At 44.5% G+C, this 17,701-nt stretch overlaps 1 protein-coding gene across 2 annotated transcripts; it reads left to right on the top strand.

Moving 5' to 3' along the window:
* Positions 1-4,013: 4,013 nt before the first annotated feature.
* LOC118999033 (DLA class II histocompatibility antigen, DR-1 beta chain-like) lies at positions 4,014-16,562 on the top strand. 2 transcript variants are annotated; one of them, XM_037063364.1, is made up of 6 exons: positions 4,014-4,196; positions 12,373-12,639; positions 14,460-14,741; positions 15,447-15,557; positions 16,013-16,036; positions 16,326-16,562. In XM_037063364.1, exons 1-6 carry the CDS (start codon positions 4,097-4,099, stop codon positions 16,337-16,339), a joined length of 798 nt encoding a protein of 265 aa, XP_036919259.1. In that variant the 5' UTR covers positions 4,014-4,096; the 3' UTR covers positions 16,340-16,562. The 2 variants fall into 2 exon arrangements, with proteins under 2 accessions (XP_036919259.1, XP_036919258.1); XM_037063363.1 differs by having other exon boundaries at positions 12,370-12,639.
* The last annotated feature ends 1,139 nt before the right edge of the window (positions 16,563-17,701 follow it).

Below are 17,701 nucleotides of genomic sequence, written 5' to 3'. Positions count from 1 at the left end.
GCCCAGACTGGTAGGAGGGGCAGAGATTGGAGACAGGCAGCTGAGCAGAAAGGATGTGTGGCAAGGCACTGGATCATGGGGATAAGATGGGGATGGCTGAACAAAAAATTAAACACTCAAACCTAGCTGTAAAATACTGCAGGCATTGTGAGTGCTGGAGAGACTCCTGCTCTCACAGGAGAGTTCATTGGAAAGTGGGGCTAAAGCAGAGCAAGCAAGCAGCATTGTTCCTTCTCTGATCCCTCCTAGACAGACAGTGCCACAACAAAGCAAAGAGGCTTGCATTGCCCTTGCTAATACCTAAGGCTCCGCCCCCTCACAATGTAACAGGTGTGCTGAAATAGAGAAATATGGCCCAAATGAAAGAACAGATCAAAACTCCAGAAAAAGAGTTAAGTGGCCAGGAGATAGAGAACCTATCTGATGCAGAGTTCAAAATATTAGTAATCAGGATACTCACAGAACTCATTGAGCTTGGTCACAAAATGAAGGAAGAAATTAAGGCTACCCAGAGTGAAATAAAGCAAAATATTCAGGGAACCAACAGTGATGGGAAGGAAACCAGGACTCAGATCAATGATTTGGAACAAAAGGAAGAAATAAACATCCAACCAGAACAGAATGACGTTACAAGAATTCAAAAAATAAGGGGAGGTTGAGAAACCTATGGGACAACTTTAAATGCTCTGTCATCCAAATCATAGGGGTGCCAAAAGGAGAATAACAAGAGCAAGAAATTGAAAACTTATTTGAACAAATAATAAAGGAAAACTTCCCCAATCTGGCAAGGGAAATAGACTTCCAGGAAGTCCAGGAAGCCCAGAGAGTCCCCAAAAAATTGGACCCAAGGAGGAACACACCCAAGGCACATCACTGTTAAGTTACCCAACATTAAAGATAAAGACAGAATCTTAAAAGCAGCAAGAGGGAAAGAGAGAGTTATCTACAGAGAAGTGCCTATAAGACTATCAGCTGATTTCTCAAAAGAAACCTTGCAGGCAAGAAGGGGCTAGAAGAAAGTATTCAAAGTCATGAAAGGCAAGGACCTACAACCAAGGTACTCTATCCAGCAAAGCTATCATTTAGAATGGAAGGGCAGATAAATTGCTTCCCAGATAAGGTAAAATTAAAGCAGTTCATCATTACCAAGCCTTTATTATATGAAATGTTAAAGAAACTTAAATGTTAAATGCTAAATGTTAAAGAAACTTCTCCTATCTAAAAAATATGAGAAGATCACAAGCTATGAACAGTAAATTGACAACAAGCTCATAACTATCAACAACTAAACCTAAAAAACAAAAACAAACTAAGCAAACAACTACAACAGGAACAGAACCAGAGAAATGGAGATCACATGGAGGGTTTTCAGTGTGGAGCAGGAGGGGAAGTATTGGGGGGAAAGGTACAGGGAATAAGAAGCATAATGGTAGTCCTGAAATAGACAGGGAGAGGTTAAGAATGGTACAGGAAACAGAGAAGCCAAAAAACTTATATGTACAACCCATGGACACAAACTAAGAGAGGAATGCTGGATGGCAGTGGGGTGCAGGGTAAAGGAGGGATAAAGGGGAGAAAAAAATGGGAAAACTGTGATGCGAGCACCAGCCTGCAGTGCCCACAGTGTCCTGGATGACATATGAGACAAATTTACACAGACTATTGAGTTCTGTGGGGGAAAAGGAACCACATTGCTACTCCCCCAAGGGGGGGAGCACCTCAGAGCAGCTTGGCCACTCTCTCAAGGGGAGAGTCTACTGACCCTTGCCTAGACAAGCTTTTATTGGGTTTAATTTGGGCAGGAATACTGGTACAGCTCATTAATCATTGTCAGGCAGTAAGGATCAAACAGTAGACACAAAGAACTATTTGAACTATTAGGGCTTCTTCTGAATCAGGGTCTATCAGCTAAAAGGCTACAAAACTTTGGGAAACAAACTCGTTTCCTGCTTGGACCTTTATCATTTAACTAAGAGCATTCTTAGCAAAGCAGGCTTCACAGGATCTTACATATCTTTTCTCAGGCCTGATCACCTAGAGAGCCCACCCTTTCCAGCACAGGGCTGCACCACCCTCTGTCATTGTTTCAGGCTTAAGTCAGGCAGAGGAGGCAGATAGTCAAGGAATTTTCAGAGACTTCTCATGGACTCAAGGGAGTCAGGCTTTGTCAAAGCCAAGGGGCAAGAGTCCATCACCCCCTTTCTCCATAGCCCCCCAAGTCCTTCTCTGGGGCCTCCATGTGATCATGCCTGTCTTAGGTCATTCCCCCCTTGGGGAATCTTACCCATTATTGGCTAACTGATCAAGCATTGGGGGCCAGTTACAAAAAAAGGAGCAGAAGCAACGCCCCTGCCAGGAAGATAGCTTTGTCTCCTTAAAGGCTTGTAGTCCAAAGGTCGCTCACTCAGCCTTAGCCAAGGGGGGGGGGGGGGTTACAGCTCCTAAAACCAGGCAGGGTGGTTCCCAACAAAACTGTAATAGCATAATAACTAAAATATAATTAAAAATAAAAGAAAAAGATCTACTCTTGGATATACGTTGCATCTTCAAGACATTTATTTTATAGCTGGAAGTTCGTACATTTTGGGCATCTTCATCCATTTCATGCACTAAATTGTAGTCATTTTACTGCAGCAAGGTAAATATTCTGTCACTACAAATATGAAGGCAAATGATGAAGAACCACATGTCAGTACTGTCATGGAGTGAGAATTAATGCTGACATTCAGATAGAGAATGATCCTTTAAAGTTCACTTATTATCACACATAATTTCAATATGAGAATTACACTCATATTGAAATTATATGTAATAGTCATATAGGTAGAATATAAGGTAATAGAATAATTATAAAAGTAATAATGTAAAGTAGAATTATACATTTAAAATTATATAATTACATCAAAGGATATAATTTCTAGTTTTTCCACAGCATTCCATTTCCTGAACATTGTATAACAATTTTATTAATAAAGTCTTTTTTAACTTTTCTTAGAAGGAAGCAAGAGTTTAACAAGCAAGGGGGCATGTCTTTAAGAAAATGAAAAATCATAATGGAGACTAAGAGTAAAGCATTGGACATTGTTTTCACATAAAATATTAATTGTTTTAAAGCAGAATTGTGTCATAGGCTGACTTTGAGTCCTTTATAAATCTCTCAACTGCCCCAATACTTTGATTTGGACAGTTGGCCTTATCACATTGTTGGGTTAATGTTATCCAAAGGTGCTATTGAAAGGTACTTCCCCTCCATTCCACATAGATCACTTCCTCTAAGCCCTCTCTCTATGTGTATTCTGAAGTTGCCGCCAAGCTCAGTGAGCACATCAGGAGATGAATCTGAAAAAACTTTTTAATCAGGTTAATTATTGAATAACTTTCAGTTTCTTTCAGTCAGAGACATCTTCCTTATAAAGAGGTACAGATTATATTGTCCAATCAGTGGTTGTAAGTCTGTTATGTCACCAGTTACTAGGAGAAGCTGCTCCTTGAAGTGTCCACAGAATCACAGCAATTTCCAGGATTAAAACACCTGAAAGATCACAGTGACCTTAATTGTGAGAGTTTAAGTAATTTCCCCAAATCTACAACACTAAGCTACAATGCAATGAGGGCAAAATTGAGGGTCTCCTAATTTGTGATCATCTTCTCCATCCCCTAAACTCCTAAAACACACTCATACACACATTTGTCAAAATGGCTCTGCCTGCAAGTCTGAGAAATGAATATAACTCCTAAAAGGCTCCAACTTGTTCACACAGCATTGACCAACACAGAATTGGCTCATAATAGGGGCCCAGTAAAATGTTTCAGAGACAACTGAATCAAACCTTTAAAGCACTAAATTAAAACAATCTTTTCAATGCAGGAAATTCTACCTTTCAGAAGAAGACCTTCATACTGAATCTCTGACCAGCATTTGATGACACTATTCATCTCTCATGCTGATTGGTTCTCAACACTGAAATTACCCAATCCAGGAATAAAGAAATGAGTTCCTTGGTTGGTATTATTTGAGACGTGGGTGGAGAAAGGTCACAGTGCTCACTGAGTGAGACTTGCCTGCTCTCTGCACCCGTCCTCTCCACTCTCCAGCATGGTGCGTCTGTGCTTTCCCGGAGGCTCCTGGATGGCAGCTCTGATGGTGATACTGTTGGTACTGAGCCCTCTCTTGGCTTGGGCCAGGGACACACCACGTAAGTGCACATCTTGGGTGTGGGGGGTGAGAAATTCTGGGGTGAAAGAAGGAAGAGATTCACTTTATCACTGTGTCTAGGCTGTGTCCCTTAGAAAATTGTGACGTTTTCTTCAGCGATGACCTGTCTTTATCGTATGGATCCCCAATTCTTCCCACAACAAAAGGAGCCTGGGTGCTCGCCCTCCACCAGAGCTGTGAAAGGGGCTCCATGTACACAGGTCGTTTCTTCTCAGCTCTCCTCCAGTAAAGCCTCTCCAGCAAAGCCTCTCCAGCCTTGTGTCCCATTCCTTTGGGTCTTGAGAGGATTTAGAAACAATGGTATCAAACTAATTCCCATCCAGTGGTTCCATTAGTTGTACTGAGTTATCTGAAGAAGAGGAAAAGTTTCTCTGAAATTTTATTGGGAGTCAAGACAAATTAGAAGGGTCTCTCCTAGAAAACCCCGTGTTATGTCCTCAACGGAATCTCTGATGTGGGTGCCTCTCTGATATGTGAGCCCCTCCACTCTATCCTTTCCTTTCTCCCTGAACCCCAGTGTTTATAAGGCCTGTGTCCCTGTAATGGAGGTTCTCTGACAGAACCTGGGGTTCTCTGACAGAAGTTGGGGTTGGTGCTCTTTATTCCTCCCATGGAAAGCCCCCTGGAGAAGAAGTAGAGATTCTTGTTGCTTGGAACACCTGGCCAGTTTTGTGTTCATTACGAATCTGTCTTGAACCTTTCTATATTGTTAGTTTCTCCTACATCTTCCTTTGTCTGATCTGAGACCATGGGAGGGATTAAACTAGAAGAGATAAATTGTATGAAGTTCTGTTCCTTAAGTTAAAAAGAGTCAAATATTAGCGATTTCATAGGTTCAAATTATACACCTTGAGCAGGAGTAAAGAGTATGAAGGCTGCTTTCATCCCAGGGGCTGAAAATCAAGAATCAGGTCAAGGAAAATCATTGGCCTCTTGGAGTCTTGGCCCCAAATGTCACAGGTCCATTCCTCAAGCCCTCTGTTTTCCTTGATTAGCCATATTTGGTTACCTCTACTTCCAGGTCTTCTCTACTCTTTTTTTTAAAGATTTTATTTATTTAGTTTTAGAGAAAGGCAGGGAGAAAGAGAAAGAGAGAAACATCCATGTGCTGTTGCCTCTTGCATGACCCCAGTTGAGGACCTGGCCCACAAACCAGGCATGTGCCCTGACTGGGAATTGAACCAGTGACCCTTGAGTTTGCAGGCTGGCACTCAGTCCATTGAGCCATACCAGCCAGGACTCAGTCTCTCCCTATTCTTTCCCCATATCATCAGCATTCCTGAGATCCCAAAGTTGGCACAGATCCTCAGCACTGGAACAGATCCACAGCAAGAGAAAATGTGTGATATTTTCTTTTTTTAAACAAGTCACCCTCTCCTTATTGGTGAAAGTTTCTTCTGAAAATAGAAAAAGGAAAAAAAACTTCATTTAAATTTCTCACAGAATGTAGAAGGGATAGAATGTGTCATCTGAAAAAAAGAGTGCAGAAGCTTGAGCCCCTCTGCTTTCCAGGATCCCTGCAATGATGAAGTCCCAGAACCTGGCTTCATTCACTGAGACCACAGGTATTATCTGATCAACTACTATTCACTGGGCTCTGTTCTAGGCCCAGAGAATCCTATTTGAATATGATAGAAAGTCCCCTATTATCATGTAACTAAGCTAATATCAGGGGAGAAAGACAATAGATAACCCCATAACAGTTAAGAAAAAGATTCAGGGAATAGTAATGGCTCTGAAAATGATATACCAGGGCTATGGGACAGAGAAAATTGAATTTACCTGACTTCAGTTCAGGTGGTTAGGGAGCTCTTCCTGAGAATGTGACATTTTTTCAAGACCTGAATGATGAGGGAAGCCATCATGTGAAGATTTAAGAGACAAGACTTCCAGGGAGAAGAACAGGAAAATGCCAAAGTGTGGGGATGTGTGAAGGCTAGTGTGGCTCAGGCACAGCCGGCAAGTTGTTGAGAGACACTGAGGGTGGAGAAGACAGGAGGTAAATCATACTGGGCCCTAATGGCCATGGTAAGAAATTTGAATTTTATTTGAAGAGACACTCAAACAAGAAGAGTCTACTTATATTTATGAAAAAAATAACACTAGCTACCATGTGGAGACTGGGTTGTAGGGGTTGATGGGTCGAGTTGGTGAGGCCATTAGGAGCATGGACAAGTTCTCCAGGGAAAATATGCTTGGGGCTCCATTTCATGTGGTAGTGACAAGGACAGTGGTAAAGACAAGGTGACCAGATTTGGAGGAGATATTTGCATGACTTTTAATGGATCAAATGAAAGAGGAGTACAAAATCAAGCTTATCCCTAAAAAGTTTGCCTTAAATAATTTGAATAAATTTAGTGGTGCTATTTATTGAGATAAGGAGGACTGTATGAAAATAATTTGAAGTGGGTGATTAGGAATAAATGTTGTGTTTAAGTTTGAAAGGATTTTTTGACATTTATGTGGATCTGTCAAGAGGTCAGTGGAATACAGGAGCCTGGAGTTCGGGGGGCTGGCCAGGGCTGGAGGTGCGTATGCTGGTGTCATTGACACATGTGCTGTGTTAAAGTCCAGGAAAGTGGAGGAGGTCACAAAGTGAGCAAACAAGTGTTTGTGACAGACAAGAAGATAGGAAAGGCTGAGCCCGGAGGACCAAGGGCTAGTGAGGTAGCCAAGGGGACTGAGAGGGGGTGCCAGTGGTCTTGAGGAAAACCAAGAGAGTGTGATGCATAAAGGTGGAGGGCAACCAATTTTCCCAGAGATTGGCCAGGTGTGGAAAGGAGGTGGGGAAGCAAGAACATGCAGAGAAGTAAGCACTGAGTTTGGCAGATGTAACGTGTGCAGTCTGAGAATTGTATGAGATGGAAACTGGAGTGGACTGTTTGAAGAAAGAATTGGAACCGAAGATGTGAACAATGGATTATAGGTGACTCTTTTGAGCAGCTGACCTCAGGGAGAGACTGAGCTCCAGTACCATGGAGTCAGCTGGACCTGAAGCACAAGAATAGTCTGAAAGGAAGCTGGGAGGATTTCAGTCAGGAGCAAGGAATCACGACAGTGATCTTGAATGCAGAAGTTATTGGTTATGCAAAAATCCACTGACTATGCAGCCAGTGTTTATTCATGACCTAAAATAGACCAGTTATCACCCTAGATAATGAGGATGGAGGCATCAGCAAAACAAACCTGGTCTCTATCAGCATGGAGCATCGCAACATTCTGCAGTTACTATGTACCAGGCCTATAAATTTGAGTATGTAATTCTCATAACTACCCTATCTTATCTGCAGTAATTAAAAATGTAATGCTCTATGGAATCTAAAATTCAAAGTTTAAGTAACTCACCCAGAGTCACACAGTCAGTTGTAGAACCCGGAGTACGTAGTTTAACTCTCAGTATCTAGAAGGGACCTCTCTTGTACATCAGTGCGCTCACATGAGGGTTGTGTATGTCCCGTTACTACACACAAACCAAAATTCTGTCCTCATGTGTTCAAAATGCTATTTAGTGATACGACTAATTAAAGACAACTGACAAATTATGATAAAGATATTATTTGCTTTAGAAGTTAAAAAACAAAAAGATCTTGTGAGCTTGCCTTCTTGAGGTTATAAGTATTAAAATAACAAATTATTTATGAAGTATTTTTATGTGAACATTATTTAATTTCACATTTAACATGTTCTATCATGTTAAGTGATATCATTAAATCACTATCACTATCATTAAATCTATTTTAGATATAAAGAAAAAGAGGGACATGGTTATTTGAATATTAGCACTTCTTCATGGGCAGAAGTGCTAATATTCAAAATTAAATTTTCTAATTCTAGAGTTTGGGCTTCTAACCACCACTAGTGAGTGAACAGTGACTTGGCTGAGACTGAGTTACTGATGAAATTTCTGACGTTCACATGTGCCAGTGTGTGTCTGAGGGTTGGGGGTGGACATATGAAAGGGCTGCTGGTTCTGATGTAGAGAAGAAATTAACATTCACTTTGCATTTATGATTTGAAAAGTTCCATATGGGCTCACACTATGTGCAGACTACTGTGAGAAAGAACACAGAAGTATTAAACACACTCCCTTTTCTGAGATTTTATTAGCAAGACAGGCTAGAGTTGACAAATAAAATACTAGATGTCCAATTAAATCTGAATTTCAGAGAACCAACAATTATTTATTTGAAATCCAAATTTAACCAGACACTCTGTATTTTTATTTGTTATATTTGGAAACTTTGAGTTGGGCAGTGAACAGGAACCAACAGTGCTAACCACACAGGCTACAGTGAACAGCAACTTCACAGTTTTATTTTTCAACTTTCTCATGTGCCAGGAAGTACTAGAGAATTTGTGAATAAATGTGGTGTGAGCAAAGCACCCTCCTCTCTGTCCTCATTTCTAAGTGAAGGTCTCTACTCAGAGTCTGGGACCTGCTCATTTTTGTAAACTGTCTCCATGAGAATGTCATCCTAGTTTTTCCCCTTCTGAGGAGAAACAACTGTAAAAAGGAAAGTTCCACGTCTGGCCATGGCTGGTAATTTGATGCCTCTGGTACTATCGGGAGCAGGAGACAGAAAATGAATTAGTTGGGACATTGAACAGGAATCAAATGGCTGTGGCTTTAGTTTTCTACTGTACATAAGTAGTGGACCAGTGGCAGAAAAATTAAGAAAGAAGATGATGTGAAGGATAAATTGTGTGACTTGGTGATTGGATGACAAGACAAGGAAACAGGCAAACTTTGGTCCTGAACAAATTTGTTTTGCTAAAAAAAGTACTCTGTACTGGGAGCAAACTGCTAGAAAACACAAATTTCATATAGGACCAATATTTTCAATAGATATAATATTGATAGAACTTTCTATGTAGGTCTCAGCTGCTCCATAATTAACAGTGGCTTTTTCACCACAGCTTTTTCAGATGGTTCACACCATTGGAGCGCAATTTGTGAAAGTTCACCACCTCTTCACCGCTCTGCCCACCCCTGGAACATCTGGCAACATCTGGAGCCAGTTTGGTCGTTACCCAGGGGTTTCTTCTGATGATGAGTAGGCAGAGAGGCCAGGGATGCTGTGTACAGCCTACCGTGCACGGAACAGCCCACCCACCCCCAACAACAAAGAATTATCTGATCCAAAATGTCAATAAGTGTTGAGGTTGAGAACACTGCTTTACATTGCCTTTTCTAAAAATTCTAGCCTTTATATACGCACCTTCCAATACAGTTCTTCATGGTTTATTTTAGCTCATCACAGAGAAAGAGAGAGAGACAGACAGACATAAATTCACCACTTTCTTACTGAATCCATTCAATCAATTGAAGTTCAAAATCTTCACTTTTACTTTTTGCCTTATGCAATGTTTTTCAAAATTTCATGAGTCATCACATCTTTCAACAACTTGTCTTTTTAAAAATATATATTGATTATGCTATTACAATTGTCCCATTTCTCCCCCTTCTCTCCCCTCCATTCCCCTCCACACTGCATACCACCTCCCACCCCCATTCTCCTCCACTTTAGTTCATATCCACGGGGCATACATATAAGTTCTTTGGCTTCTACATTTCCCATATTATTCTTACCCTCCCCCTGTCTATTTTCTACCTACAATGTATGCTACTTATTTTCTGTACCTTCCCCCTTCTCTGTTCCTCCCACTCCCCTGTTGATAACCCCCCGTGTGATCTCCATTTTTGTGGTTTTGTTCCTGTTCTAGTTGTTTGCTTAGTTTGTTTGTGTTTTAGGTGTGGTTGTTAATAATTGTGAGTTTGCTGTCATTTTACTGTACATATTTTTTCTTCTTTTTCTTAGATAAATCCCTTTAACATTTTATATAGTAAGAGCTTGGTGATGATGAACTCCTTTAACTTGACCTTATCAGAGAAGCACTTTATCTGCCCTTCCATTCTAAATGAAAGTTTTGCTGAATAGAGCAATCTTGGATGTAGGTCCTTACCTTTCATGACTTGGAATACTTCTTTCCAGCCCCTTCTTGCCTGTAAGGTTTCTTTTGAGAAATCAGCTGACAGTCTGATGGGAACTCCTTTGTAGATAACTGCCTCCTTATCTTTTGCTGCTTCTAGGATTCTCTCCTTCATTTTAATCTTGGGTAATGTAATTATGAAGTATCTTGGTGTGTTCCTCCTTGGGTCCAATTTCTTTGGGACTCTCTGAGCTTCCTGAACTTCCTGGAAGTCTATTTCCTTTGCCAGATTGGGGAAGTTCTCCTTTATTATTTGTTCAAATAACTTTCCACTTGTTGCTCTTCCTCTTCCCCTTCTGGTACCCCTGTAATCCAGATGTTGGAATGTTTAAAGATGTCCTGGAGGTTCCTAATCCTCTCCTCATTTTTTTTGAATTCTTGTTTCTTCATTCTTTTCTGATTGGATGTTTCTTTCTTCCGTCTGGTCCATACCATTGATTTGAGTCCCAGTTTCCTTCCCATCACTATTGGTTCCCTATACATTTTCCTTTATTTCACTTAGTGTAGCCTTCATCTTGTCATCTAATTTGTGACCAAATTCAACCAATTCTGTGAGCATCCTGATTACCAGTGTTTTGAACTTTGTATCTGATAGATGGTTACCTGTTCGTCACTTAATTAGGAGCTTTGATCTGTTCTTTCACTTGGGCCATTTTTTTTTCTTGTCGCACCTGTTACATGGTGAAGGATGGAGCCTTAGGTATTCACCCAGCTGGGGTAATCCAGGTCACTGGGTTGTGATGTTGTATTTGGGGCAGGGGTCTGAGAGGGAACAATGGTGCTGTCTTTGTTCTCTGCCAGCTTTCAGTAACTTCCCCCACTTCCCACAAGCAAATTGGGCCCTTCTGATGTTGATTCCCATGTGGGTGGGTTTGTATACATTCTAGGACCCTGTGGGTCTCTCAAACAAACTCTCATGTGTGGCTGGGAGTTTCTCCTGCTGCCACCTCAAGCCTCACAGGTGTTTTCAGTGGGTGGTTTGAGGCTTTATTTCCCTGCTCTGGGACCCTGGTTTGTGCAGTCAGTCCTGCTTCCCAGTTTAGCCTGGTTTATCTGTGCCGGCGAATTTGGGACCACCTGTCCACAGTGTGCGCTGTGCCCTACTTCACAATCTGCCACCTGGCTGGGTCCGCCAGCCACTGCTTTGCCAGGAGCCCTCTCTGCCCCAGCTGCCCAACTTAGGCCCTCCTACCTGTCTGGTTGAATGTTTCTTCTTTAACTCCTTGGTTGTCCGACTTCCATCCAGTTCGGTTTTCTGTCAGTTCTGGTTGTTTTTTGATTTTAAATTGTTATTGTCCTTCTTTTGGTTGTGTGAGGAGGCACGGTGTGCCTACCTATGCCCCCATCTTGGCCAGAAGACCTCAACAACTTGTCTTTTTACGTCAGCAATATTTCCAGTAAAGTGCCTCAAATTTCTGCAGTAATTCTACCTTCCACACTATTGATGAGATCGTAAGTTTCCATTTATTCCTGTCCCTTTTAACCACAGGTTTATTCTGGTTTTATGAGCTTTCTAGGTTGGGACATGCCGAAGAGATGTGGCCCTGCTGGGATTGTGCTTATTTCTCCCTGAAACTCGCCAGTGGTTTCCCGTCACATTCGGCGGAATGAGGAGGCCCCCATCCTCGCTGACCCGCAGGCCCTGGCACAGGCCCCACGACCGTCCAGTCCCACGTCCCCGCCTCCCTCTCCCCGGTCGCTGGCGGAGGTTCGAGGGTTCGGTCCGGCTCTTGCACGTGCTGCTGCCTTTCCCAGGAACGTGCCTCCCCTTCCCCAGACCTCCGCTCACACCGACTCAACCTCCTCGTCTCCTCGTCGGAGTCACTCGGAGGCCACTTCCCGTCACCCTAGTGTCGCTTAGAGCCTGTGACTTTGCCCTGGAACTGCACGCTTTTCTCCGGCCCGACCGGTGAAGCTCCGGGCGGCGGGCAGAGGCCCGTTTCCCTTCTGGATGCCCCGGGGCCGCGGGGCCGGGACGGGGTCCCCGCCGCTGAGGCCCAGGGGTCGCCCCCGCCGCCTCCCTCGGGCCCCGGATGCGGGGCGACCCCGGCGCTGGCAGTCGGGGTGCGGGCGGCCTCGCGTCCCCACCGGCCGGCGCCCGCACTGGGCGGCGTCGCCGTCTGTCTCTGACCCGAGTGACCGGCTCGTTCCTGTCCCCACAGGAGTTTTCTTGGAGGGGGTTAGGCACGAGTGTCATTTCACCAACGGGACGCAGCGGGTGCGGTTCCTGGACAGATACTTTTACAACGGGGAGGAGATCGTGCGCTTCGACAGCGACGTGGGCGAGTTCCGAGCGGTGAACGAGCTGGGGCGGCCGAGCGCCGAGAAGTTGAACCGGGACAAGGACATCCTGGAGGACGAGAGGGGCGCGGTGGACACGTACTGCAGACGCAACTACGGGGTGTTGGACCGATTCCTGCTGCACCGGAAAAGTGAGCGCGGCGGGGGCGGGGGTGTGTGTGCGCGCGTGTGTCTGCGTGTGTGTTCCGGCGTGTGCGTGTGTACGTGTGTGAGTGTGTACGTGTGTGTACGTGCGTGTGTGTCTGTGGGGCTGGGAGCGAGCGCGTGTGAGGCCCCCGCGGGGCCCGCGGTCGGTCGGGGACGCAGGGTGGCGGCGGCCGGTGTGAGGGACGCGGCGGTGCCGTCCGGTTGGGGTGCAGGTTCGGGGAGCAGGGGTCAGGGGTGAAAGGTCGGGGTGGGACGAGGGGAGTCGCCGTCTGTCGCGGCCGAACCCGTCTCCGCCCTGAACCCCTGGGTCCGGTCGTGTATTTGCTGCCCCAGCGTTTCATGCGTTTCATTGGGAAGGAGGATCAGGCCGAGTTTTGCGGGGGTCCCACCGTTTTTTGTCAGGGATTTTATGGGGTCTCCATGCAGTAAGGCGAACAGTTTGCTAATATTTGATTCAGCAGTTTCACCATTTCCTGGTTTGTGCTTTATCTCTGCTTTATTATTTTCCATATTAAGAATTTAAACACTTTCAATGTAATGAAATGGACTGCAAGGTTCTTAGCAATGATTTACTATCAATCTTAAATCTACCAGTTTGTGGTATTGTAAAATGTTTCTCCCCAGGTTTCCTCTCCTCTCCTCTCCTTCCTCTTCCTCTCACTCCCCCTTCTCCATTGTATTTATTGACCTTGGCCTCAGGCAAGAAGCACAGGTATTAATGAGTCCCAGATCCTGCCCTGAGCTCAGTGTCAGCTAAAAAGAGAAACAATTATAAAACGATAGTAATTCCAATAATAGATATGCTTCTTTTGAAAAGGAGAGGGATTGCTCAACTGAGTGTAATTATAAATATTTTTATTTATTTTTTAGAGAAAGGGGAAGGGAGAGAAACATCACTGTGTAGTTGCCCCTCATGCATCCCTAACTGGGGACCTGGCCCTGCAACCCAGGCATATGTCCTGACTGGGAATCAAACTGGTGACCCTTTGGTTCCCATGCTCAGTCCACTGACCTACACCAGCCAGGGCAAGTTATAAGTATTTTTAAATGAGTGATTCCTTGCTCCTTCCCCCCTTCTCCAGGACTCATGCTTTCCTGGGACTGAGCTCACAGAGTTAGAGAATCACCTGTGGCTTTCCCACTCCCGAGGTAGAACCAGTTCTGTGCTGTTCTCCAGTGTGAATGTCGCAGTCCCAGGATTTTATACCCTGTATGCCCATCTTCCCCAATGTTCCCCAATTCATCCTCACTGCTTTGAATTACCTTCTCTTTCCAAGTGAACAAGGATGATAAATAGCTAACATATATTGATGGCTAAGTTCCAGCCATTATTTTACATGTTTTAGGTCCATTGATCCTCATATATCCTTAAGAGCTAAGGTAGTATTATTATCCCCCTTTGTAGGCGAGAAAGTTCGGAATGGAGGAATGTGAAAATTATCTCAGGGTCAACCAGTAAAAGGGAGAGCCTAGATTTGAACTCAGGCAGCCCTGCTCCAGAAATCACACTTTCAATTAATGCACTATATACCTTGCAAAGATTTGTAAACACTTCAGTTTGACAGTGAATAGCTGTTTCAAGATATTAAAAAATACCACAAGTTTTCTCAACCTCTCACAACTGGTGGGCCGTGCTGTAGGGATAGATCCAAGGCTCATGGCACTAACTCCTGTTGGGCCACAGGGCCAGCTCTGAGGGAGGCCTGCCCGAGACTGGAGCCTGGGGTGAGACTGGAGGCTGAAAGACAGCTAGCCCAGGAGCTGCCTCTGCATTCCTCATGTCCCCCCACCTTTTCTCTCCTAGCTGTGCCTGCAGTGACTGTGTACCCTGCAAAGACGCAGCGCCTGCAGCACCACAACCTCCTGGTCTGCTCCGTGAATGGTTTCTACCCCGGCAACGTTGAAGTCCGGTGGCTGCGGAATGGCCAGGAAGAGGAGGCCGGGGTCGTGTCCACTGGCCTGATCAGGAATGGAGACTGGACCTTCCAGATCCTGGTGATGCTGGAAACCGTTCCCCAGAGTGGGGAGGTCTACACCTGCCAAGTGCAGCACCCAAGCCTGACGGACCCTGTCACCATGGAATGGAGTGAGAAGTGTTCCGTCCCCACTCAGGCCTCACCCACCACGGGGGGCTTTGCTCATCTCTGAGTGTCAGGGTTCTCCCCTCACCACACCACGTTCTCATTTGCTCATATTCTCTCCTTCTGCATAGGTCATGGGGGTGGAAGGGTGGTCCTGTGACAATTTCTATAAATACTTAGAGTCCTTGGGGAGGCTAGGGAGTTCCTGGCAGTCAGAAGAGCAGTTGTCTCTGTTACAAACTTTCCCATGATGTCACAAGTCATGTTCCTCCTTGGCCCTGGGCACCAGTCCCCTGCCTTGGCTGGGGCGGCACTTCTGCCCCGTTGCTCTGAGTTGTCCAGTGAGATCTGAGCAAAGCCACATCCTCTGCAGTGTAGGGACCTTCCTGACATGGGGAGAGTTCAGTCTCTGCTCTGCCATCCATTAGCTCTGTCACCCTGGACAAGGACTCCACCTTACTGATCCCCAGGCTCCGCATCCATCAGATACTGAAGTAGTGACCTTATGTCAGGGCTGTGATGTTTCAATGAGTTCAGTGCCTGAACCTTGTGTCTCCTCAGTGTGATTTTAAGCCTCTTTCCAGAAATGGCCGGTTGTTCTGGTTCTCCTAGGGAAGGCTTCTTCCACCCTCAAAGCTCTCAGTCCCAAAGTCTCAATCAGAGAAGTAGGGTTTGGGATAAAAATTGCTAAAACCAGCTTCTTCTCTTAGAGGTACAGTCTGAAGCTACACAGAGCAAGATGCTGAGTGGAGTTGGGGGCTTCGTTCTGGGTCTGCTCTTCCTTGCGGCGGGGCTGTTCGTCTACTTCAGGAATCAGAAAGGTAAGGAACCTGTGGGCAGCTGAAGGTCCCCACAGACTGTACGGGGTAAGAAATACGACTTTGTTCAAGTTAGTTCTCTGTATATCAGTGGCCTGTATAAGGCCTGTCTTTCCCAGGTCAATCTAAAATTTCCTGGAAACTCAGAAATAAATAGTTCATGGGTAGTTACAGTGGAAACATAAGGAAAAATGACCTGTAGAGGTAAGAGAAGGGTTAACATGCTTGGGGATAACATTCCTGGAGTAAATGAAGGAATGTGTGACTAAAGCAAAAATTACACCGGATTTGTGTGACTAAAGTTTTGTGGGTCACCGTTCTCAGTTTCTGCTCTCCTCTCTACTCTGGTGGGTTGTGGCGTTAGGGATATGTCAGGTGGTCTGGGGCTGGTGGCATTGTTTTGGGGGACAGATTTACCTTTATATCTTTTAAGTCTATATCTTCCTTCTCTTTCCCAGGGCACTCTGGAGTTCAGCCAACAGGTAATGATCTTTAATTGCATTTTAGAAACATAGTTGGTTTCCCTACAGAATGTAGAAGTGACAAGAGAGGAGACAGAAATAATGGGAAAGCCTTTGGCTCTCTGGTCAGCCAGTTTACACTAAACTTCTCACCACTTAATAAAAGGCCTGCTCTAAAGCAGCTTTGACTCAGGGTGACCTGGGAACTTTTTTTCTTCTTACTTCAGAGCTGTAACAGGAGGCCCTGAGAGGGAGGGGGAAAGGTTGTTTGTTGGCCAGGCCTGGGAACAGCACTCTCCTTTGTCTGCAGGACTCCTGAACTGAAGTGACAATGGTGACACTGGTGACACTCAGGAAGAAAGAATCTCCTGTTCCCTTCTTCACTTCTTTGCTGCGTGAAAAGGTTTCCTGCTTGCCTCTTATTCTACAAAGAGAGCGCCTCCTCAGGATCTGCTTTGGTCCTGGTTCAGTGACCTTAGGGAACTGATCTGCCTGGCAATGGCAATTGTAGCTCAGCCCTACTGAAAAGCCCAATAGGCTCTTTGTGGCACACAGGAGTCCAACCCACAGATTGGTTCTCCCATGGGAAATCAGGCCTGCATTATACCTAGGTTGCTTTGAGACTTGCTTTTGCTAAAACTCCCTCACCCTGAGTTCAGGCAGAAAATGTTTACTGTGTACCTTTAAAGTAATCTCAAGTCTGTGCTAATTCTCCCAAGGACTGAAGTGTAACCAGACCAGTTATTCTTATCCTTCCCTTGCATTTGCAACATTTTTTCCTAGTTAATCTGTAAGAAGTAATCAGTAACATCCCTCCCATTGCTATCTGTAAAAAGTAATTACCCAAAGCAAACCTAAGTATAATGAATGAAAACCTTTGATGTATGCTATTAGAAAGCCAATAAAAGCTTGTCAAGGCAAAGGTCGGGGTCCTTTCCTCTTGAGAAGGTTGGCTGTGCCATCCCCATTTCTCCACAGGACTCGGTAGTCCATGTGAATTTGTCTTGTATCTCATCCACAACACCTCAGACACTGCAGGCTGGTGTCACATCAAGTGACCTTACAGATCATGTGCTCCCTGCTGGCTTCCTCAGCCCGTACCCTTGACCTGGAAGTTCAAGTAGCGACCAACTGCGGTGCCTTACTTACCTTCCTTCCTTCCCTGGTCCCTCTGTATTCAACCCTTATTGTCTCCAGTGCACCTGACTCCACCTTCTGCCCATGTTTCTTTGTAAAAATTTCCTCAATTAAATATGGAGTGAAAATCATCTACTTCATGTGGCTTCAAGGATAAGAAGTAGAAAGAAAAGGGAAAGAGAGGATTTCATCATAATATAATAATACTTTTCATTTATAGTCCTGAATTTTAGTCACATGGGGATCTGGAAGATTTCCTTGCTCCCGTCCATGCTTTTTCATGAGTTTTTTGCATTCTGTGATTAGGCATGTTTTCCTGAGCTGGGACAAAACCTGCAATACATGGTGGTCTCCCACATCTTGATTCTCAAGGACAAACACTCAAGTCCCTTTGCAGTATGAGACACAAGAAAGGGACAATGAGTATAAGAAATGCAGGTCGCTTGTAAGGATGGGATGCCTTTACAATTTCTATAATCATGTTCTTTGGTCTCTTTTTCTTTGATTTTTTTAAAGAATGTAAATTTGAGTACTTATAATTTTTTTAAA

Source organism: Sturnira hondurensis, unplaced genomic scaffold, assembly GCF_014824575.4.
Source record: "Sturnira hondurensis isolate 20B ecotype Veracruz unplaced genomic scaffold, ASM1482457v3 Scaffold0014435, whole genome shotgun sequence".
NCBI lineage: Eukaryota > Metazoa > Chordata > Mammalia > Chiroptera > Phyllostomidae > Sturnira > Sturnira hondurensis.
This window is presented reverse-complemented; position numbering and strand designations above follow the sequence as displayed.